Source organism: Capricornis sumatraensis, chromosome 2 (assembly GCF_032405125.1).
Source record: "Capricornis sumatraensis isolate serow.1 chromosome 2, serow.2, whole genome shotgun sequence".
Lineage (NCBI taxonomy): Eukaryota > Metazoa > Chordata > Mammalia > Artiodactyla > Bovidae > Capricornis > Capricornis sumatraensis.
Genome location: NC_091070.1, coordinates 194,926,354 through 194,949,122, shown reverse-complemented (window position 1 = coordinate 194,949,122; position 22,769 = coordinate 194,926,354). Strand labels below are relative to the sequence as shown.

The 22,769-nt window shown below is 41.2% G+C and overlaps 2 protein-coding genes and 1 pseudogene across 2 annotated transcripts in view; 1 reads left to right on the top strand and 2 right to left on the bottom strand.

The window, feature by feature from the left end:
- Window positions 1-22,769, bottom strand: part of TXNDC12 (thioredoxin domain containing 12) — a 31,243-nt gene continuing 8,474 nt past the window's right edge. Inside the window, exons 2-7 of the mRNA XM_068964625.1 lie at window positions 14,483-14,543; window positions 6,498-6,550; window positions 5,633-5,706; window positions 3,623-3,692; window positions 2,774-2,857; window positions 1-845 (exon numbers count right to left, since the gene is read on the bottom strand). Of these exons, the coding sequence (XP_068820726.1) occupies window positions 766-845; window positions 2,774-2,857; window positions 3,623-3,692; window positions 5,633-5,706; window positions 6,498-6,550; window positions 14,483-14,543 (422 nt within the window). The 3' untranslated portion in view covers window positions 1-765. The remainder of the gene's footprint in view (window positions 846-2,773; window positions 2,858-3,622; window positions 3,693-5,632; window positions 5,707-6,497; window positions 6,551-14,482; window positions 14,544-22,769) is intronic.
- On the bottom strand, window positions 9,921-10,986 carry KTI12 (KTI12 chromatin associated homolog). Its single transcript, XM_068966502.1, has one exon. The coding sequence runs from the start codon at window positions 10,983-10,985 to the stop codon at window positions 9,921-9,923; it is 1,065 nt and encodes a 354-aa protein (XP_068822603.1). The 5' UTR covers window position 10,986.
- Window positions 16,168-16,549, top strand: LOC138074141 (large ribosomal subunit protein eL31-like; annotated as a pseudogene).

Genomic DNA, 22,769 nt, shown 5'->3' with positions numbered 1-22,769 from the left:
AGTTTTATTAAAGTTTAATGGAACAATTAATATTTTTTCTTTTTTTGTTATTAATCCCAGTACAAAAATACAGTTGACGACTTGACAAAAATGGCTCCATCTAGGGCTAGAAGGTTTCTTCCACAGTTAACGGGGGAAAAGAAAGCATGCTTCCAGCTGGGGCCAGTCCAGAGCACACAGCCATTCCTGCACACGCATGCGCGCAGACAGGGAAGCCAAGCCAGAGAAGAGGAAGGAAGTTGCAGGCATTCCGGAAGAAGCCCAAGATTATTCCCAGGAGAAAAAGAAGAGATGGGCTGAGCTCCTTGGTGGGGCAGAATTACGGCTTTACATTTAGAATTTGTTGTCTTAAATAATAAGCTCTTTCCGCAATTTTTAACATTATAGAGAAGATGCTTCTGGTCTCTTTTCACCACCAAGGTGAGTTAAGCAGGAGGAAATGGAAAGATTCAAATACTGCAGTGTGAGGAGTAAATCTCCAAATGGCTCAAGTTTTATGTCAAAAGGTGTCATTCTTTACCTTCAATGACAAAGAGATATTTAGGTGAGAGGGGACAGGACAAGGAAGTCTGCCACACTCTGCTGGATCACAAACATGGAGACCAGTTTCTGGCAGCAGAATTCTTCCAACAGTGAGGGGGCCTTTCCCATGTGGGAAGGAGCAAGATTTTCCAATCCATTCAATTGTTCTGATTCCTCAGTATTCCCTTCCCTGCTGCTTTCTTCCAGAACAATATCTTTGAGGAAAGAAGGGATGCATTCATGTTACAACTCATCTTCCAGATGTTTCTCTCTGAAGGCATCACCCGTCAGCCTTTCCTGAGCTTCCTTCATCCCCTGGACAACTGTGAAATAAACATTGAGGGGAAAAACATGAAGCAAGTCTTTCATATTTGACAACCAACACATAATTTTCTGTTTTAGGAGAAATGTAAGAGGAGCATAGGATCTGGATTTAAGATCTAATTCTGGATTTTATCCCAGGAAAGTCTCTTGAATTTGTTTTCTCATCTATAAATAAGGTGATGTTACAAACTTCAAACAGATTATAAAAATTAAATGAGAGAATGAATAATAAATGTCCTTTGTAAACTATGAGGTCCTACAAAAATGTTATTTAGCAGTTACTTTGGCTTACCCTCCAGGATTAGTGTTGAACCCCTGTCATAAGCTGGAAATATACACAACACTAAGGGAATAGAAAGCATCTTCCTATCATCTCCATCACCTGTTTGGGATGAATGCTGCATTTATTTCGTTTTCTGTGGAGGTTACACTGATGTGTGAGCAAGTATGTATGCTTAGAAGGAGGATGGTTCTTCATGGAAAGAGGTGGTTATGTCCAGTACCAATTATGTATGGAAGAAGTCAAGTTCTCAGGCAAAAGAGAAACCTGGAAGGCAAGCCCTGGGTAGACAGGAGATGAGTCTTCTTGTCTATCTTGGGAATCAAAGAGGGAAGCTGGGTACAGGCTCCCTGTACAATGGCAGGCCAGGTGTTAGGGTTGAGCCACAATCTGTGGATCTCAGAAAGCATACCAGGTAGTAAAGTTTGTTACACCCCTTTAGTTTTGCCCAAGCATTTAGTAAAGTCAGGTTTGAATATTTCAGCTTCATGTCAGCTGAGCCATGGGGAATTCAGGTAAGGGTTCTGTGTCCATATCTGGACTAACATATTAAAGGATGATGCCCACGTCAAGATGGCAGGGGTAACTGCATGAAATTCTGAAAGGAAGGTGAATTTCAAGGGTCAAGAGTTGGGGACCTAAAGTTCAGTTGCCCTTCTCCATGTGGAAAACTTCCCGCTAATACCAGCCTCCAGGGATCTGCTTTTGGGTAGGGAAGATAACATTCTCCTTACCCATGGGAAGGAGAGGATAACCTCTCCAGATCTTTCCTCTCCCTATTCTGAGAAATAAGAGTGCTGAGGACTCAAAACATAAAATGATCAACAAACTGGCAGCATGACAAAGGAAGACACATGGCAACTTAGAAATAACCCTCTTTTACAGATGGCAGGGAGAATTCAGAAGGAAAACAGTGACAGTATGTGGCATGAATTCCAACTTCTGCCTCTAGAATGGTTGCACTCAGGATGAGAGAACAAAAAAACCATGACTGACTTGTGACTTCAATCTTCCCTCACATGTTTGTGCTGCCGCTGTTCCCTCTGCCTCCAATAATGCTTTGCACATCCCTCTGCTGGTTAGGTCTCATTCTTCAAGACTCAATTCAGTTATCATCCCCTCTAGCATGACTCATGCACTCTCCATGTTGGGCTACACCTGACACCCTTTTCCCTTGCTTCCTTAGCTTGAAATGTCCTTTTCATATCTGACCAAAGAGACAAATTCTTACCTGTCTAGATCAAGTTAGTTTACTATCTATGAAACCTTTCAGAATTGATCATCTAACAGCATTCCCCTACCTTTGAATTCTTACAAGAATAGTGTTAGTGCAGTGGAAAAAAACTAAGTTGTAGATGGAAATCCTAGCTCTGTGACTTATTAACTGTGAGTCCAAGGGCAAGCGACTGTTTCTGGAAGCCTCAGTTCTCCAGTTTCCTATGGGTCAGTTAGCTTCCTACTGGACTGTAAGAAGCTAGAGGAGGGGCTTGCTCTTCTCTTTCTTCTATATCCTACATAGATAGCATCTAGCCAAAAGCTAGATGCTTAGCGAACATGCTGAATTAGTTTCCCATCAAACCTCGCATGTGGTTCATTCTAGTTAAACCGAGCAGCAACCCTCCCTCTTCTCTCTCAACATAACCATACCTTGCTCAGCACTGATGTAGAAATACTTGTAGCTGGGGTTTCCATTCTCATTGATGATTTCAGGACGCACTTTGCCACTGGGATCTGTTGTAGACAAAATGGCACAGGGGTTGCCATAACTACAACAGACAGGTACTTCAAGCATTATATGATATACTAGGCCTTCTGGAAAATGAGACCTGCCCATCTTTGCAGCCCATTATCTCACCACCCTACCCCCTGTGTTTTACATTGCAATCCAAATGAATCCCTTGGAATTCCCTGAACACAACCCACCCCCACCCTCAACCATGCCTATATGCTGTTCCATCTTTCTGGCATGTTCCTTTTTTGCTTGATGATAGTGGGATCCTATATTTTTATTTGTATTCCCCATAGAACCTAGCAGAATGCTGATCAAAGACAAGGTGGTCATTAAATATCTCCCAGGAAATTGTTTCTGAAAAGATATTTGTCTGGTTGCAGTATCCCATTGCCTCAGCTGTGCTACAGGGCAAGGGTGGGAACTATGGCTTCTCTCGGTTCCTGTAGTGCCTAACTTGTGGCTGATGCAAAGATGATTGCTAAACAAATGAATAAATGATCAGTACTCTCCCACTGCTCACAAAAGCAGTTTGGGTATTGGGGGGGAGCAGGGGGGTTGTTTTATTGTTTATCACAAAAGCAGCTAGTTAATGGGAAAAGTTTTCTTTCAGACCTGAGGCTCTGGCATTTAGAATCCATCACTCTCTTTTGAAAATGGCTTTTGTTTTTAGCCATAACAATATAATTTCACTAGGTGGAGTCAGTGCCTTGATGCACTTCTCTCTCCTTCTGTATGGATCCCCAGATTAAGACCTTTCACCTTACCCAGGAACAGGATTCGTGGAATATAACCCCCATCGGGGCTGAAATCTTCATCTTTGGGCTCCTCTTCATCCTATTAAGTGTAAACCTCAAGTCAGATCATGTTCCTTCTCTCCTCAAAACCTTTCAGGGGCTTCCTCTCCCACTCAGGGTAAGTCCTTGAAGTGGCCTGAGAGGCCCTACATGGCCTCCTACCTGGGCACTTCTCTAACGTCATATCCTATCTCTTCTTTAGTTTTTCCCGACTACACTAAGTTGCTTGTTGTTGCTATCATTAAACAAACCAGGCATGCTCCCCACTCAGGCTTTTGCACTTGTTCTTACCCCCTGCCTGGACATACATCCCCCTTCATCCAGGTGGCTCACTCCCTTTTCTGCTTCAAATCTTTGCTCAAATGCCACCTTCTTTTCTAACCACCTAATTAAAACTGCAAACTGTCCCCTCCATTCTTCATTGTTAGCCACAGCATTTACCACCATCTGACATATTTTATTTATTTGTCTGCCTCCCCATATTCAAGTCCTCATATGTAATTTAATGCCAGCAAAGAAATTTGTCTGTTTTGTTCATTGCTTATTCGCAATACCTACATTACTGACTTGCAGTTTTTCTTGAATGCATGAATTGATAAGATTGACATTTTAGTACAATTGTGAAGTTACAGTCCTCCCAGGAGACATGACCACACAGCTAGCTTTCTTTTTAAGAAAACTCTCAAGTTGGGGAATGCTCACTGAACACATTTGTGTTTTCTTTGAGTGGTGATTCTAAGTTTCCATAGAAAATGGTGAGGAGTTCAGATAGGAATCAATAGTAACTTTGTCATTTACAGTGTGATTCCCATTTCAGAAGTTATACCAAAGAATATAACTTTGCCTTTAGTGAGGTGTGTTAGCATTCAGGCTATCTACTAGCTTGATTTTTCAAAATTATCTATTTTCGGCTGTGCTGGATCTTCATTGCTGCGTGGGTTTTTCTGTAATTGGTGAGCAGGGGCTGTTCTCTAGCTGTGTTCTCTAGCTGTGGTGGCTTCTCCTGTTGCAGAGCACAGACTCCAGAGTGTCTGGGTGTCAGTAGTTGTGGCACACGGGCTCAGCAGTTTTGAGTCCTGGGCTCTAGAGCACAGGCTCAGCAGTTGTGTTGCACGGGCTTAGCTGCTCTGCAGCATGTATGATCTTCCTGGATCAGGGATCGACCTGTGTCTCCTGCATTGGCAGGTGGATTCTTTACCACTCAGCCACCAGGGAAGCCCCTATCCACCAGCTTTATAAGCAATCCCTTAGCTACCTCAACATTAACTATTAATGTGTTCAGATTTCCAGTCCTATGTTCAAATAAACATCATTTTACAGAAACATAGGGCTAGGAGGATCATCACAGAGTATCCAAGGATCCCACATTTGAAGAGTACACCCTAAGAGGCAGTACAAGTAGATCACAGTACCTATTCTTATCACTTACTCGGCTCTTGACTAAATCACCTAACTCCTTCAGGTCTAAGATGCTCAATGTGTAAAATGGGAATGGTATCATTGACCTAAAAATCCCTTCTAACTCCAAGGTCTGATATTCTGACTTGGGATTCTAAGACCTCTGGCCAATGTGAAGAACATAAAAGATATCTAACCAAGAAAAAGGAAGCTGTACATATAAGCCCAGCACAGAGTAGGATTTCAACTGAATCCTATTTTTCAGGGAATTGTGGCCTGCATGTATGACTACATCTTTAGTTATACAAAGATGTAAAACCATGACATAATCACAAACTAAAAATGAAAGAATCTTAACTTAGTCATTTTAACCAATCTTTCTTCTCCTACTTCCTCCCAAAAATGGGGGCCGGATGGTTCTACCATATCTGATACAAGCTTTAGTATTAGAGTTCAGAAGAAAAACACATACATACAAGTAGACAACTCTGCTGAGTAAGATTTTATACCATCAAAGATGTTAATTCTATAACAGTGAAGACTTAAAATCACAGAAGAAAGGAGAAACTCTGGAATTCTTACCTCAAGATTTACCATAACAAAATTATGGGAAAGTTCTGAAATTTCTGTAGATTCTGCAAATTTGGGCTTTAAAGCTGGGGGTGGGAAGCAACAGAACAAAACATCATTGTCATAGCCAAACCTTAATTTGCTGAGATGATTCATATAACTGACAGCTGTTCTAATCTTAAGACCCAGAAATCAGGACACCTGAATTCTGGTCCTGCTTCTGCCACTGACTTGCATAGCTGTGTATCCTTAAGTGATTGACTTCATTTCTCTGAAACTTTCACCTCAATTATAAAATATAGATAAGGAACACTGAGGAAAAAATTACCACTATTTGCTTTTTTACATATTTCAATAACATCTACTTAAGAACAGATGTAATAAAGACAATAGAGGAATAATACTCTACCATTAATGCACACATATTACTAAACTAATGGTCTGCACTAATTTTATACTTTTTCCAACAAGATTTTATTAAGCGTAGCATACCAAACAAAAGAAGAAATCCACCTGGGAAGATGCAGGGTGGTGTAACAGAGAGAACACATGCTGCATAGTAAGAAAACCTTACTAATTCAGTTCCCACTCCTCCAGGAAGACTTTGACAACCAATCATCGTATCTCTTTTTGTATATACAACTCTTCACACAACTACTGTAGCACTTAATCCCATACTCTATATAACCATATCCTAATTGCCACATCCTTCAATCCCTTGCAAATACTACTGTAAATTTCTTGAGGACAGGGAATCTGTTCCATGTATTTCTTTGGTACTCCTACAAGCAATAAACAGTGCTGAGCCAAAGTCAGTGCTATTTTTTAAATGGTTAACATTTGAGAACACATCAGAGGTCTGATCATTTCCACCTACCTTTGCAAGCTCCACACCAGGACTTATGGATAATCACCATCAGGGGCAACCCACTTAAAAACAAAACAAACCAATTATAAACTAGTAATTCCACTTTTTGAAATGCACTCTAATAAAATGACCAACCAATGAAGACAAAGACAAGGACGCTCATGGAACATAATTTCAATAAAAAGAAATTTAAGACAATCTATTCAATAATAGTGGGTTATTATAACAAAATTATTGCTAAGTTCTGATGTTCCAGTAAATTGTCCAAATTTGGGCTTTAAAGCTACAGAGAAGAGATTTTTTAAAAAATTACATTTTCAAATGTTATGGCTATATAACCACTGAAATGGTAACAAAACTTTTCATTGGTACACTGTTAAAATAAAAACTAGAACATAAAATTATTATCTGTGTTGTTGTTTGGTCACTAAGTCATGTCCAAATCTTTGCAACACCATGAACTGCAGCACACCAGGCTTCCCTGTCCTTCACCATCTCCTGGAGTTTGCTCAAATTCATGTTCACTGAGTCGATGATGCTATCCAACCACCTCATCCTGTCGCCCCCTTCTCCTCCTGCCCTCAATCTTTTCCAGCATCAGGGTCTTTTCCAGTAAGCTGACTCTTCGCATCAGGTGGCCAAAATATTGGGGCTCCAGCTTCAGCATCAATCCTAACAATGAGTATTCAGGACTGATTTCCTTTGGGCCTGGTTTGACCATCTTGCTGTCCAAGGGACTCTCAAAAGTCTCCAACACCACACTTCACAAGCATCAGCCTTCTTTACGGTCCATCTCTCACATCCATACATGACTACTGGAAAAATTACAGCTTTGATTGTGGACCTTTGTCAGCAAAGTGATGTCTCTGCTTTTTAATAAGCTGTCTAGGTTTGTCACAGCTTTCCTTCCAAGGAGCAAGCGTCTTTTAATTTCATCACTGCAGTCACTGTTCACAGATTTTGTGGAGCCCCTCAAAATTATTACCTATAGTTTCAATTATGCAAACATGTAGAAAATAGTCTAAAAGGAAATGTTTTAAAACATAATAGAAGTTATCTCTAGATAATGGGATTGTGGATATTACTACACTTTTTCTGTATTTTTCAATTTTTCTACAATTAAGTGAAATTTTTTTTTGGAAGAGGCAGACCTGTGGGATCTTAGTTCCCTGAGCAGGGACTGAACCTGGGCCCCAACAGTGAAGGCACCAAGTCCTAACCACTGAACTGCCAAGGAATTCCCAATTAAGCATAATTTTTTTTATCATCAGGGAGGAAAAAGCTTTTTCTTTTATAAAATAATAAGCACCATATTCCATCTGAGTCAGTCTTGGCCAGCTGAAGCTCCAATACTCTCAAGGCTCAAATGCCAACTCGTAGAAGGGTCCTATGTGAGCAGCCACTGGCTTTCTCCATCATCCACCCCCATGTCACGACATTGTCACAGGCGTATAATACTATCAGAGCATTTGGCACACTGAACTGTATTTATTATTTACTCATCTCCCCTCACTGGCCTTAGAGCTTCCTAAGGAAGGGCCTCTTAGCTGTCTCTATATACTCTACAACTAGTACAGTATTATTGGTAGCCAAAACATATATAGTATTTACTATGTACCAGGCACTACTCTACAGCAGACTGGTTCCAAATTGTGAGAGGAGTATGTCAAGGCTGTATATTGTCACGCTGCTTATTTAACTTATATACAGAGTAAATCATGCAGAATGCTGGGCAGGATGAAGCACAAGCTGGAATCAAGATTGTTGGGAGAAATATCAATAACCTCAGATATGCAGATAATACCACCCTTATGGCAGAAAGTGAAGAAAAAGATCCTCTTGATGAAAGTGAAAGAGGAGAGTGAAAAAGTTGGCTTAAAATTCAGCATTCATAAAACACAGATCATGGCATCTGGTCTCATCACTTCATGGGAGATAGATGGGGAAACAGTGGAAACTGGCTTTTATTTTTCTGGGCTCCAAAATCACTGGATAGTGACTGCAGCCATAAAATTAAAAGATGCTTGCTCCTTGGAAGAAAAGCTGTGACCAAACTAGACAGCATATTAAAAAGCAGACATTACTTTGCCAACAAAAGTCCATCTAGTCAAAGCTATAGTTTTTCCAGTAGTTATGTATGATGTGAGAGTTGGACTATAAAGAAAGCTGAGCACCGAAGAATTGATGCTTTTGAACTGTGGTGTTGGAGAAGACGCTTGAGTCCCTTGGACTGCAAGGAGATCCAACCAGTCAATTCTAAAGAAATCAGTCCTGAATATTCATTTGAAGGACTGATGCTGAAGCTGAAACTCCAACACTTTGGCCACCTGATGCAAAGAACTGACTCACTGGAAAAAAAACCCTTATGCTGGGCAAGATTGAAGGCAGGAGGAGAAGAGGATGACAGGGGAGATGGCTGGATGGCATCACCGACTGGATGGACATGAGTTTGAGCAAGCTCTTGGAGTTGGTGATGGACAGGGAAGCCTGACATGCTGCAGTCCATGGGGTTGCAGAGTCGGACACGACTGAGCAACTGAACTAATCATCTGTTTACTACTAATTTCTCAAGGGCAAAGACTATCTAAACCATCTTTCAAAAACATAAGCACTTATCTATGATTTGTTTAATGAGATAAATGAAAGACAAGTTGAAAGGGCTTTTGCCTTGAAGAACAGAATGAAGCACCCAGTTAGGGAAGTTGTCATGATCGTGACTCCATGTTAAGACCAAGACTCACTGAGCACTAGCAAAGTACTTCTAATAGCAGGCATAACAGGGATACATCTGTATCTAAAATGTTATATTAAGTAAACTATATGAAGAATATAAAGCTACATTAAGAGAAAGAGATGCCAGCAAAGTCTTTTTATAAAAGATTTTATTAAATGAAATAATTTAGTGGTTTTATCTTTCAATTCCACTAGAACCAAAGCTTCCCAAGGACAGAAACCAGTGGATCTATCTGTGACCCCAGGCCCCAGGTTAGAGACTAGCCAAATGTAGGCACAGTACTTAAAAAACTGTGGTATGAAGAAAAGGCCAGCACAGATGTGGAATTGTGCTATGTTCAGTTCTGTTCACAATTATCATAAACAATTCATCCATCCTGTCTGCTCTCCCACACTTCAGATGTGAGAAATCAGTGGTGTGTGACAGCCCAAACAGAACTGAATCTGTGCAAGCTCTGTCCACTTAAGCTCTGTCCTCTAGAGAACTCTGCCTAGATCCTCAGACAGTTCTCCATTCTCTGGTATCAAATTTACTGTAAACTCAAGGCCTGGCACAGAGGGGTCCAGGAGGGTATGAGTGAATCAGTCACAACAGCTCTAGTACCACATGTCAATATATTCTGCAGAACTTTATTCTTCCCAGACAAATGTTGCAGTGGTTAGACAAGAAACCATGGTTTTCCCACTCACTTGCTCCGGTTAGTGCAGGCTCTGGCTCAGATACTGCAGAAACATGTTGGCCAGTTGAGGCAGGTTCTCATTGTTGGGATGCATTTTGGTGTAGGAAATAAACTGACGACGGAGGCGACTCAGTTCTGCCATGGTCAAAGGCCTGGTAAACAGCAGGTGTTCTGTGGTGCCAGGAAGCTTAAGCAAGTCTCCGGGGACTGCACTCTTCTGCGCTTCCATCAGTCCTGCCAGCACCTGGCTGGTGACCTGGTCCAACTGGTGCAGAAAGCTGCCAGAAGCAAGTGGCTGGGACTGTGTAGACTGATGGGGTGGAGGAGCCCGGTTCTCAAACAGGGCAGCTCTGATCTCTGCCAGTGGCAACGGTTCCTCTAAGCCCACCAAGGTGAACAGAGGTCGGTCCCAGCGATTCCGAGAGTCGGGAGCTTCGAAGCGCAGCGCTAGGGCCTCCAAAAGTTCGGGAGGGTAAAAAGCACCAGACACATGCTCTGCAGATTTCTCGGATTCCGAAGCCACGAGAGCTGGAAAATCTGTCGCCCTGGTTTTCTTTGGCTCGGATTCCGTAGGTACTTCTGCCTGGGCTCGCCTATTTACTACAGAGGCCACTGCCTGTGGTTCCCCGAGGACATCGGTGCCCACCGCCAGAGGTCTCCCTCCCTCCTCAGCTCGCGGTCTCCAACTCACACTGACGTTCCGGTTCGGATTATCCACGGCGCCTGCCACCCGCAGTCCCCCGTTCAGACTGCCTGGTCGTACGCAGTAGACGAGGCAGAGCGGAGTGCGCGCCGCCCGCGCCAGGCAGTACAGCTCGTAACGGAAGCCCTTGATGTAGTTCAGCGAGTCGAGGATGACCACGTCCTGGCGACTCAGGCGCCGCTCCACAGCCGCTCGCAGGGCCCCACGCAAGGCCTTCTCACGGGCTGAATCGCCATACACTGTTGCGTCCTCCGCGCCAAGCACCGCCGCATCGTCCACCACCTGCACCACGCGGCCCTCAGCTGCCAGGGCCGCGCGGAGTTCCTCCACGCGCCGGCTCTTGCCGCTGTACGGCAGCCCGCAAAACACCACGAGCGGCATCCTCCCAGGAGGCGGCCATGTGCAAACGCGCCGCGTCAACTTCCGGGTTGCCGGCGGCTCTACGCAAGCCGGAAATGAAAGCCGCACTTCCGGTATCTTTTAACTCTAACAGGCCCTCTTGTTGCTATGGTAACAGGAGCGCTAAGCCAACTAGAACCAGGTCCTGCCTCTGCAAAAGGAGTTGGAGCTTAGAATGGCATCAGTTATCTATATCAAATGTTGTAGGTCTTGGAGATTGTGATCTCCTGATGGCCAATGACTATGTCCATCAATTTACAGTGGGGGTCTTAAGTAGCATTGATTATTGCTCAGCTATCAATGCAAAGAAATAGAGGAAAACAATAGAATGGGAAAGACTAGAGATCTATTCAAGAAAATTAGAGATACCAAGGGGCCATTTCATGCAAAGATGAGCACAATAAAGGACAGATATGGTATGGACCTAAAGAAGTAGAAGAGATTATGAGGTGGCAAGAATACACAGAACTATACTAAAAAGATCTTCAAGACCCAGATAACCATGATGGGGTGATCACTAACCTAGAGCCAGATATCCTGGAATGCGAAGTCAAGTGGGCCTTAGGAAGCATCAGTATAAACAAAGCTAGTGAGGGTGATGGAATTCCAGTTGAGTTATTTCAAATTTTAAAAGATGATGCTGTGAAAGTGCTGCACTCAATATGCCAGCAAATCTGGAAAACGCAGCAGTGGTCACAGGACTGAAAACGGTGAGTTTTCACTCCAATCCCAAAGAAAGGCAATGCCAAAGAATGCAAACTACCGCACAATTGCACTCATCTCACACGCCAGCAAAGTAATGCTCAAAATTCTCCAAGCCAGTCTTCAACAGGACATGAACCGTGAACTTCCAGATGTTCAAGCTGGATTTAGAAAAGGCAGAAGAACCAGAGATAAAATTGCCAACATCCGCTGGATCATCGAAAAAGCAAGAGAGTTCCAGAAAAACATCTACTTTTGCTTTATTGACTATGCCAAAGCCTTTGACTGTGTGGATCACAATAAACTGTGGAAGATTCTGAAGGAGATGGGATACCAGAGCACCTTACCTGTCTGCTGAAAAATCTTTATGCAGGTCAAGAAGTGACAGTTAGAACTGGACATGGAACAACAGACTGGTTCCAAATCTGGAAAGGAGTATGTTAAGGCTGTATATTGTCACCCTGCTTATTTAACTTATATGGAGAGTACATCATGTGGAATGCTGGGCTAGAAGAAGCACAAGCTGGAATCAAGATTGCCAGGAGAAATCTCAATAACCTCAGATATGCAGATGACATCACCCTTATGGCAGAAAGTGAAGAGGAACTAAAAAGCCTCTTGATGAAAGTGAAAGAGAAGAGTGAAGAAGTTGGCTTAAAGCTCAACATTCAGAAAACTAAGATCATGGCATCTGGTCCCATCACTTCATGGGAAATAGATGGGGAAACAGTGGAAACAGTGTCAGACTTTATTTTTCTGGGCTCCAAAATCACTGCAGATGGTGATTGCAGCCATGAAATTAAAAGATGCTTACTCCTTGGAAGGAAAGTTATGACCAATCTAGAGAGCATATTCAAAAGCAGAGATATTACTTTACCAACAAAGGTCCGTATTGTCAAGGCTATGGTTTTTCCAGTGGTCATGTATGGATGTGAGAGTTGGACTATAAAGAAAGCTGAGTGCTGAAGAATTGCTGCTTTTGAACTGTGGTGCTGGCGAAGACTCTTGAGAGTCCCTTGGACTGCAAGGAGATCCAACCAGTCCATTCTAAAGGAGTTCAACCCTGGGTGTTCTTTGGAAGGAATGATGCTAAAGCTGAAACTCCAGTACTTTGGCCACCTCATGCGAAGAGTTGACTCATTGGAAAAGACTCTGATGCTGGGCGGGATTGGGGGCAGGAAGAGAAGGGGACGCAGAGGATGAGATGGCTGGACGGCATCACGGACTCGATGGATGTGAGTCTGAGTGAACTCCGGGAGTTGGTGATGGACAGGGAAGCCTGGCGCGCTGCAGTTCATGGGGTCACAAAGAGTCGGACACGACTGAGCGACTGAACTGAACTGAACTGAAGGATGCCTGATAAAATATAGGATGCCTAGGGCTTCTTTGGCAGTCCAGTAGTTAAGACTCTGAACTTCCACTGCAGAGGGCACGGGTTTGATCCTGGTCAGGGTGCAAGATGTGGCATATATATATATATACACACACACATATATCACATGTATATACATATATATACACACACAAATATATAATATATGTATACACACACACAGAGGATGCCTAATTAAATTTGAATTTCAGATAATACATATTGCTTTTAAAATAAGTATGTCTCAAATATTACTTGAAGCATATTTAAAATTACTTATTGTTGTAAATTTGCTGTTATGACTCAGGTAACTCAACCTGGGGCCCTATAACAACCTAGAGGAGTAAAAATGGGTGGGAGGTGGGAGGAAGGTCAAGAGGGAGATGATATATGTACACCTATGGCGAATTCATGTTGATGTATGGCAGAAATCAAACCAATATTGCAAAGCAATTATCCTTCAATTAAAAATAAATTTTAAAATAAATGAATAAAATTACTATTAATCTGAAATTCAAATTTAACTGGGCATCCTTTAAAAAAAATTTTTTTATTGAAGTATAGTTGCTTTACAATGTTGTGTTAGTTTCTACTGTACAGCAAAGTGTATCACCTGTATATATAGATACACCCCCTCATTTTTGGATTTCCTTCCCATTTAGGTCACCACAGAGCACTGAGTAAGGTTTCCTAAATTAGACAGTAGGTTCTCATTAGTTATCTATTTTATAAATAGTATCAATAGTATATTTATGTCCATCTCAATCTTCCAATTCATTCATCCCACCACCCCTCCTTGTCCTCGTGGTGTTCGTAAGATTACAGTCATCCTCCATTTGTGTTTGCTAAATTTGGCAACCCCACTCCTGCAGAAGATATGAGTCTCAGAGCCATGAAGCTATAGGATCTGTTCTAGCAAAAGCAAGCATTATCATTTGGTAGGTGCAGAAGTATGAGTGTTTCTATGCAAGGAGGTGTGTGTATAAAGTAAGTGCAAACATACTGGATTTTTGTATCTCTCCAGTACAGTATAGACTATTCAACTTGAGACTATTAGGCAGTATGTTTTACTGGCTGAGTGTAGAATCTGAAGTGTCTGGGTACAGATCTTGGCTCTACCACTTAACTAGCTATATGATTCTTTAACTGTTCTGTGCCTTAGTTTTCTCATCTATAAAATGAAGATAACAACAGTACCAATCTCAGAAGAGTTGTTGTTAGATGAGTTAATTCACATAACAAATGTCTGGTGCATAGTAAGCACTTAAAAACCTTAGCTAGTATTATTACTTTTGCTGTTATGCAACTACTCCACTGCTCTGCCTTGGCATAACCCTTCACCTGAAATTAATGCTAAATTGACGGCTGGAAGCTGTTCTAGATAAGCGAAAACCATATCTTGTACCTGGCAGCTGCTTCCTTCTTCCCATCTTCTAGAGTTCTCCAATGAATGTGATCTCCAAAACCTGGAAGGAAAGAGCCTCATAAATATTCACACATGAACAAAGGGCAAAGACCCATGAAAGAAATGTAGCATATTCACAAGATACTCATAAAAAAGGCTTTCCTTTGTCAAGAGCATGGTGTTCAAGTCTCAACTCCACCGCTTTCTAGGTGTATAGAACCATGGACAGTCCCATACCTCAAGTCTCAGTTTTCATACCTGCAAAATGGAGATAATGTCACCTAATTCAATTTTTAAGGAGATTAAATTATTAATGGCTATGAAAACCTTTGCAAACTAACAGAGTATGCAAATAATACTACAAGAATGAATGAGAATTTTCCACAGTTATCTTAGAGCAAATCCTAACAAATCATTGCTAGTTGGAGTCAACACAGCAGTATAGTTTAGAGTTTAGAGTCAGAAAGACATTAAATGTGTGAATTTTGTAAATGAAGTAAGTTCTTGAAGTCCCAATTTCTTCATCTATAAAATCAAGAATAATACCCATACCTCCAAGTGGTGGTGTAAGGATTTTAAGACAATATATTTTGAGATAATATAAAGTTATTCTTGTTATTTTTCCCCACACTTCAGTTAGAGTGATCTTTTAAAATCACATTTTTGCTTGGTAAAATATCTTTCAGATGTGTTTCAAAGCCCAAAAAGGGAAGGTCAAACTCTTATAGCAGGGTTTCTGAAACCTTTCAGAATATGGCTCCTACCCACCTCTCCAGGCTCACTTTCCACACTTTTCTTAAAATCTTACACAAAAAACTAATTTTCAGGAGCAGTTCTCTCAGGATTACTTGAGATGCTGTCTCCCAGGCTTGAAGTCCTAAAAATTCCCACCAAATAAAACATAACTCTAAAAAAAAAAACAAAACTAATTTTCATTTCCTTAAGCACAATATGCACCCTCTCTCCCCTTCAGCCTTCATAATCACTGCTTCCTTTGCCTTTCCTCCCACTGTCACCTTCAATTCATTCTTCAGGTATGAAACTAGCAGGCATTTCTTCTGGTAAATCTTCTCTGACTTCCCAAGCGCACTATTCTTATCCCATCACAGCACTTCCCAGGGCTGAACTGTAAAGGTTTATGTGTGTCTGTCTCCTTCACTCTAAAGGAAATTCCCTATGGGCTGAGACCATATCTGTCTTATTCCCTCCTGTTTCCCTAGCATTACAGAGGGCTTCCCTGGTAACTCAGACAGTAAAGAATCTGCCTGCAATAATCCTTAGAGTAGGAAAGGGCAACCCATTCCAGTATTCTTGCCAGTAGAATCTCATGGACAGAGGAGCCTGGCAAACTACAGTCCATGAGGTCACAAAGAGTTGGACATAACCAAGCCACTAACATTTTCATTTTTCATGGCTATAGTAAGTGCTCCACAAAATATTTACTGAGCAAATGAATATTAGTTAGGCCATCTCACATAAATAACTTAATTTTGCATCTTGAAAATAGTGACTGTAACAACATTAGCTGTTATTTATTGACCAATTTACACATGTCCTGCACATCACACATGTTATCTTATTTAAATTTATTCTTAACAATAACGCTTTCACTGAACCTCTCTATATTTCCATTAAAATAGGCATAATAATAGCTGTATCTTGCCTTTCCAACCCTGGCCGGCAGGATGGCTCCTGCAAAGGATGGTGAGAAGGGCTGGGCCACTATCAATGGAGGTGGTAACTAGAGAATACACTATGAGCATTCACAAGCATCCATGGAGTGGGTTTCAGGAAGCATGCCCCTCAGGCACTCAAAAGAAATCCAGAAATTTGCCATGAAAGAGATGGGAACTCCAGAAGTACTCATTGGCACTAGGCTCAACAAAGCCGTCTGGGCCAAAAGAATAAGTAAATGTCCCATACTGTACCTATGTGCCTACCTGCACATGGTTGTCCAGGAAATGTAATGAAGATGAAGGTTCACCAAACACGCTCTGTATGCTGTTTACCTGTGTACCTGTCACCACTTTCAAAGATCTACATGCAGTTAATGTGGATGAGAACTAACTGCTAATGGTTCAATAAAGTTATAGAACCTCAAAAACAAAACAAAAAACCAATAGAAAACCTGTATCTCATAAGATTGTTGTTGAACATTAAATTACATATATATATTATATATATATCTTAAGACAGTGCTTAGCAGATTGAAAATGATCAGTAAACAGCACCTTTTGTCATTCTTTACAGTTGAGGCTTTTGAGACTCAGAATACACAGCCTATACCAGGTCACATAGCTGATAAATGGCCAAGCGGGGGTTTTAAGTTCAATTTTATGACTTTTGGTTACTACACATACTGTCCTTGAGGCCGTTCTTTCCCAGAAATTTCCATCAGCTTAGCACAGGGAAATAAAGAGCTCATCCAGATTAGCAGTGAGAGGCAGGATCCAAACTAACCATCACTTTTCATTCCAAACAGCATGGGCTACTGCCCAAGGGAAAATGTGTCACTTGCCTACAGCCCAAAGTCTAATCCTGGAGAGAGAACAAACAAGTGACAGTGAAACTGGGAAGATGCCCAGGAGAACTGGAAGGTGCCTTACTATGACCGTCATCATTCTACCTGTCAAAACCTAAACTCAGGCAACAGAACCCTGCTTTGGAGAGATGCCTGACTAGAGAGTCTGGAGGGATATCCACCTACAAAACAATGAAATCCTACATAAAAAAAGGCACCCACTGGGCTCAAAGTAATAGACACAAACACAAAGTAAGCTTAAATCAGACAAGGAACAATGAGCAACAAGCAAAAGGCAAGGCTAACCTGAAAGCAAATGTCCATCATCATGTGGCAAGATGAAAGAGATGAATCTGAGACTCCATTTTAACCCAGCTGTCAAAAGCAACTAGAGTGATTCCAGGGCAGTAATTAGTAGCCCCTGGTTTCCAGATGAATCAAATGCCAAACTTTCCTAGAGGAAAGCATTACTAAGGTTAGGCCTCCAGGATAACATATATAAATAACCATTATGAGCTTACAATCATAGATCACGAAACCTGTAAGCAAAGAAGTCACCACAAGTAAGAGCAGAACCAACAAATAGATAAGAGGACTTCAGATATTAGAATGATTAGGCACAGGATACAAAAATTACTATTATATAAGCATTGAAAGAAGTAACGTATGGCATGACAAAAATATGCATATAACAAAACACAAAATAGGCAAAACTGTAAAAGCACCAAATAGAATTTTTTAAACTAACGTGATTTTTGAAATACAAAATCAATGAATATTCAGTGATACACAGAAGTGAGTTATTAAGCCATAAAAAGACATAAAAGAGCCTAAAGTGCATACTGGTAAGTGAAAGATGCCAATCTAAAAAGACTACATAACGTAGGATTCCAATTATATATGACTGGTGTTCTGGAAAAGGCAAAACTATGGAGACAGTAAGAGATCACGCTAATGCAGGGGAAACTGGGATAGGGAAAGGTGTTGTGGTAAGGGTTCACATGGGAACTCTGCCTTTTCTGCTCAATTTTTCTATAGGTCTTAAATTGTTCAAAAATAAACTCTACTTATTAAAAAACAATTCAATGGATAGGTTAAAATAGCAAATTAGAGACAGGTAGAAATGTGAATCAGATGTTATCCAGAATACAGCACAGAGATAAGAAGACAGAAAATGTAAAGGAAATAGACAGTAAATTAAGAAAAGATTGGTATATATAAAATTGGAGTCTCTGAATGTAAAGTTGAAGGAAAAAAACTTATCTGAAGAGATAATATACTGGGGTGGGAACTGGATGACTGAAAAACAAGAGTGGAAGGAAGAACATACCTCTTAAAAGTATTAAACCATGCTAATGTATCATATCTACTTAAAAACACATTTGCATTTTTTAGAATGAAAAAAAGATGAATGATAGCATTTTCAAGAACCAAGATAAAACAAGAATCTGCAGATAGTAAGAAGCACAATGTATAGCTGACAAATTACAAAAATAAATCACACACATATAAATTGTAGTGAAACTACAGAACAACCAAATACTAAGATCTTAAAAGCATTTCAAAGAGAAATGACATATTTCCATTCAAAGACTGACAATTAGACTGACAGTAACAAATTGGAAATCAGATGGCAAAACATCACCTTCAACATGCTGAAAGAAAATATCTCTAAATTTAGAATTATGTACCTGGAAAAACTATCTTTCAAGAACAAGGCCAAAATAGACATTTTTAGATAAACTGAGGTATTTTTCTACCATCAGGTAGTCACCACTCATTATTTCAGTAAGTATTTATTGAGCAGTATTATGTCGTGGTTAAGAGTCTGCACTATGGACCTAGACTCCCTGGCTTTGATTCCTGTAGTTCTGTAGCTAACTAGCTGTGTGACTTTGGGTAAGTTACTTAATTACAACACTTTCTCATACTACATACAAAAATAAATTCAAAAGGGATTAAAGACTTAAATAATAGACCTGAAACCAAAAAACTCCTAGAAGAAAGCATAGGCAGAACACCTTTGACACAAATCACAGCAATATTGCTTTGTATCTGCCTCCTAAGGTGAAAGGAACAAAAGTAAAAAGAAACAAATGGTACCTAATTAAACTTAAATGCTTTTGCATAGCAAAGGAAACCATAGACAAAACAAAAAGACATCCTACTGAAAGGGGAAAAAAATGTTTGCAAATGCTATGACCAATAAGAGGGTTAACAACCAAAAATACATAAATAGCTCATACAGTTCAATATCAAAAAACCAAACAACCCAATTAAAAAGTGGACACAGATATTTTTGCTAAGAAAACACAATAGAAATTATCAACTGGCATATGAAAAAATACTCAAAATCAAGAGAATGCAAATCAGAGCTACAATGAGATATCACCCCATACCTTTGAAAATGGCTATCTTGAAAAAGACAAGAAATAATAAATTTTTCTGGCCTCCAAAATCACTGCAGAGGGTGATTGCAGCCATGAAATTAAAAGATGCTTACTCATTGGAAGCAAAGTTATGACTAACCTAGACAGTATATTAAAAAGCAGAGATATTACTATGCCAACAAAGGTCTGTCTAGTCAAGGCTATGGTTTTTCCAGTAGTCATGTATGGATGTGAAAGTTGGACTATCAAGAAAGCTGAGCACAGAAGAGTTGATGCTTTTGAACTGTGATGTTGGAGAAGACTCTTGAGAGTCCCCTGGACTGCAAGGAAATCCAACCAGTCCATCCTAAAGGAGAGCAGTCCTGGGTGTTCATTGGAAGGACTGATGTTGAGGCTAAAACTCCAATACTCTGGGCACCTGATGCGAAGAACTACCTCATTTGAAAAGACCCTGATGCTGGGAAAGATTGAGGGCAGGAGGAGAAGGGGACAACACAGGATGAGATGGTTGGATGGCAGCACCAACTCAATGGACATGGGTTTGGGTGGATTCCAGGAGTTGGTGATGGACAGTTAGTTGGTGATGGCCTGGTGAGCTGTGGTTCATGGGGTTGCAAAGAGTCACACACGACTGAGCGACTAACTGAACTGAACAGATATTAGAGAATAGGTGAGTGAGTGTTGCTCAGTCGTGTCCAACTCTTTGCAACCCCATCAACTGTATAGCCCACCAGACTCCTCCACCTATGGGATTTTCCAGGCAAGAATACTGGAGTGGGTTGCCATTTCCTTCTCCAGGAGATCTTCCTGACCCAGGGATTGAACCCAGGTCTCCCGCATTGTAGGCAGACGCTTTACCGTCTGAGCCACCAGGGAAGTCCTAGAGAATAGGTGGAGAAAAGGAAACCCTTGCACAGTTAGTGGGGATATAAATTGGTGCAGCCACTGTGGAAAACAGCTTGGAGATCCCTTAAAAAACTAAAACTAGAACTGCTATGTGATTCAGCAATTTCACTCCAGAGTATACATCTGGAAAAAACTGAAAACTAATTTGAAAAGATACACAAACCCCAATGTTCACAGCAGCTTCCCAAGTAGAGTTAGTGGTAAAGTGCTACACCTGCAATGTAGGAGACATAAGAAACGCAGGTTTGTTCCCTGGGTCAGGAAGATTCTGTGGAGGAGGAAGTGGCAACCCACTCCAGTATTCTTGCCTGGGAAATCCCATGGACAGAGGAGCCTGGTGGGCTACAGTACATGGGGTCACAAAGAGTTGGACACGACTGAAGCGACTTAGCATGCACTCTGCTTTATTGACTATGCCAAAGCCTTTGACTGTGTGGATCACAATAAACTGGAAAATTCTGAAAGAGATGAGAATACCAGACCACCTGACCTGCCTCTTGAGACATCTGTATGCAGGCCAGGAAGCAACAGTTAGAACTGGACATGGAACAACAGACTGGTTCCAAAGAGAAAAAGGAGTACGTCAAGGCTGTATATTGTCACCCTGCTTATTTAACTTCTATGCAGAGTACATCATGAGAAACGCTGGACTGGAAGAAACACAAGCTGGAATCAAGACTGCCAGGAGAAATATCAATAACCTCAGATATGCAGATGACACCACCCTTATGGCAGAAAGTGAATAGGAACTCAAAAGCCTCTTGATGAAAGTGAAGGAGGAGAGTGAAAAAGTTGGCTTAAAGCTCAACATTCAGAAAACTAAGATCATGGCATCCGGTCCCATCACTTCATGGGAAATAGATGGGGAAACAGTGGAAACAGTGTCAGACTTTCTTTTTTGGGGCTCCAAAATCACTGCAGATGGTGACTGCAGCCATGAAATTAAAAGACGCTTACTCCTTGGAAGAAAAGTTATGACCAACCTAGATATATATTCAAAGGCAGAGACATTACTTTGCCGACTAAGGTCCGTCTAGGCAAGGCTATGGTTTTTCCTGTGATCATGTATAGATGTGAGAGTTGGACTGTGAAGAAGGCTGAATGCTGAAGAATTGATGCTTTTGAACTGTGGTGCTGGAGAAGACTCTTGAGAGTCCCTTGGACTGCAAGGAGATCCAACCAGTCCATTCTGAAGGAGATTAGCCCTGGGATTTCTTTGGAAGGAATGATGCTAAAGCTGAAACTCCAGTACTTTGGCCACCTCATGCAAAGAGTTGACTCATTGGAAAAGACTCTGATGCTGGGAGGGATTGGGGGCAGGAGGAGAAGGGGACGACAGAGGATGAGATGGCTGGATGGCATCACCGACTCGATGGATGTGAGTCTGAGTAAACTCTGGGAGTTGGTGATGGACAGGGAGGCCTGGCGTGCTGCAATTCATGGGGTCGCAAAGAGTCGGACACGACTGAGAGACTGAACTGAACTGAACAGTGTTGACAGCAGCATTACTTACAATAGCTAAGATATGAAAATAACCTAAGTATCTATCAACAGATAAATGGATAAAGATGGGTATACATAGGGAAATCTGCTGGAGGTCCAGTGGTTAGGACTTGCGACTTTCACACATGGTGGCCCACGTTCAATCCCTGGTCAGGAAACTAATATTCACAAGCCACATATTGCGGCCAAAAAACCCAAAATGGTGTGTATATTCATATATACAATGAAATACTCCTCAGTCATAAGAAATATGAAATTTTGCTATTTGCACCAATATGGACAGACCTGAAGGATATCAAGCTAAGTGAAATAAGTCAAAGACAAATATTATGTTTTCATTCATACATGGAATACAAAAACTAAAAGAAATGGTTGAATATAACAACAACAACAAAGAATTTAGAACAGTGTCTGGGACTGAAGACTTATGTATTTGCCATTAACATACCAAGCAATATTTTAAGTACTTCACCCATATAGATCCTCATAACAACCCTAGAGATAGGTACTCACTAACCCCATTTTATAGATGAGAAAACTGAGGCAAAAAGTTTACATAACTTTCCCCAGTTCACACAGCTAATGAGTATCAGATTTGGAATCTGAACCTTTGCACTTAGGGTCCAGACTCCTTGCTCGAAAGCACTAAATGCTGTCCTTCAAAGTAGAAGAAGGTAAGGACAATGAGGCAAGGGAAGGAGCAGGCAATACAGGACCTCATAGGCTTCTATAAAGACTCTGGCTTCTAGAAACTTTTAGAGGGTTTTGAGCAAAGTAGTAACATGATGTGATTTGTAATTTAACAAGACTGCTCTGGTTTCTGTGCTGAAAACAGATTATAGTGGGTGTTACTATAGTGGGTGTTGAACTGTGTGTCTCAAATCCCCAGTGCCTCAGACTGTGACCTAATATGGAAACAGGGTCTTTACAGAGGTAATTCAGTTAAAATGAGGTCATCAGGATGGGG

Excerpts from the sequence above, each read along its gene's own strand:
- KTI12 (XM_068966502.1), bottom strand. The coding sequence starts at position 10,985 with ATGCCGCTCGTGGTGTTTTGCGGGCTGCCGTACAGCGGCAAGAGCCGG.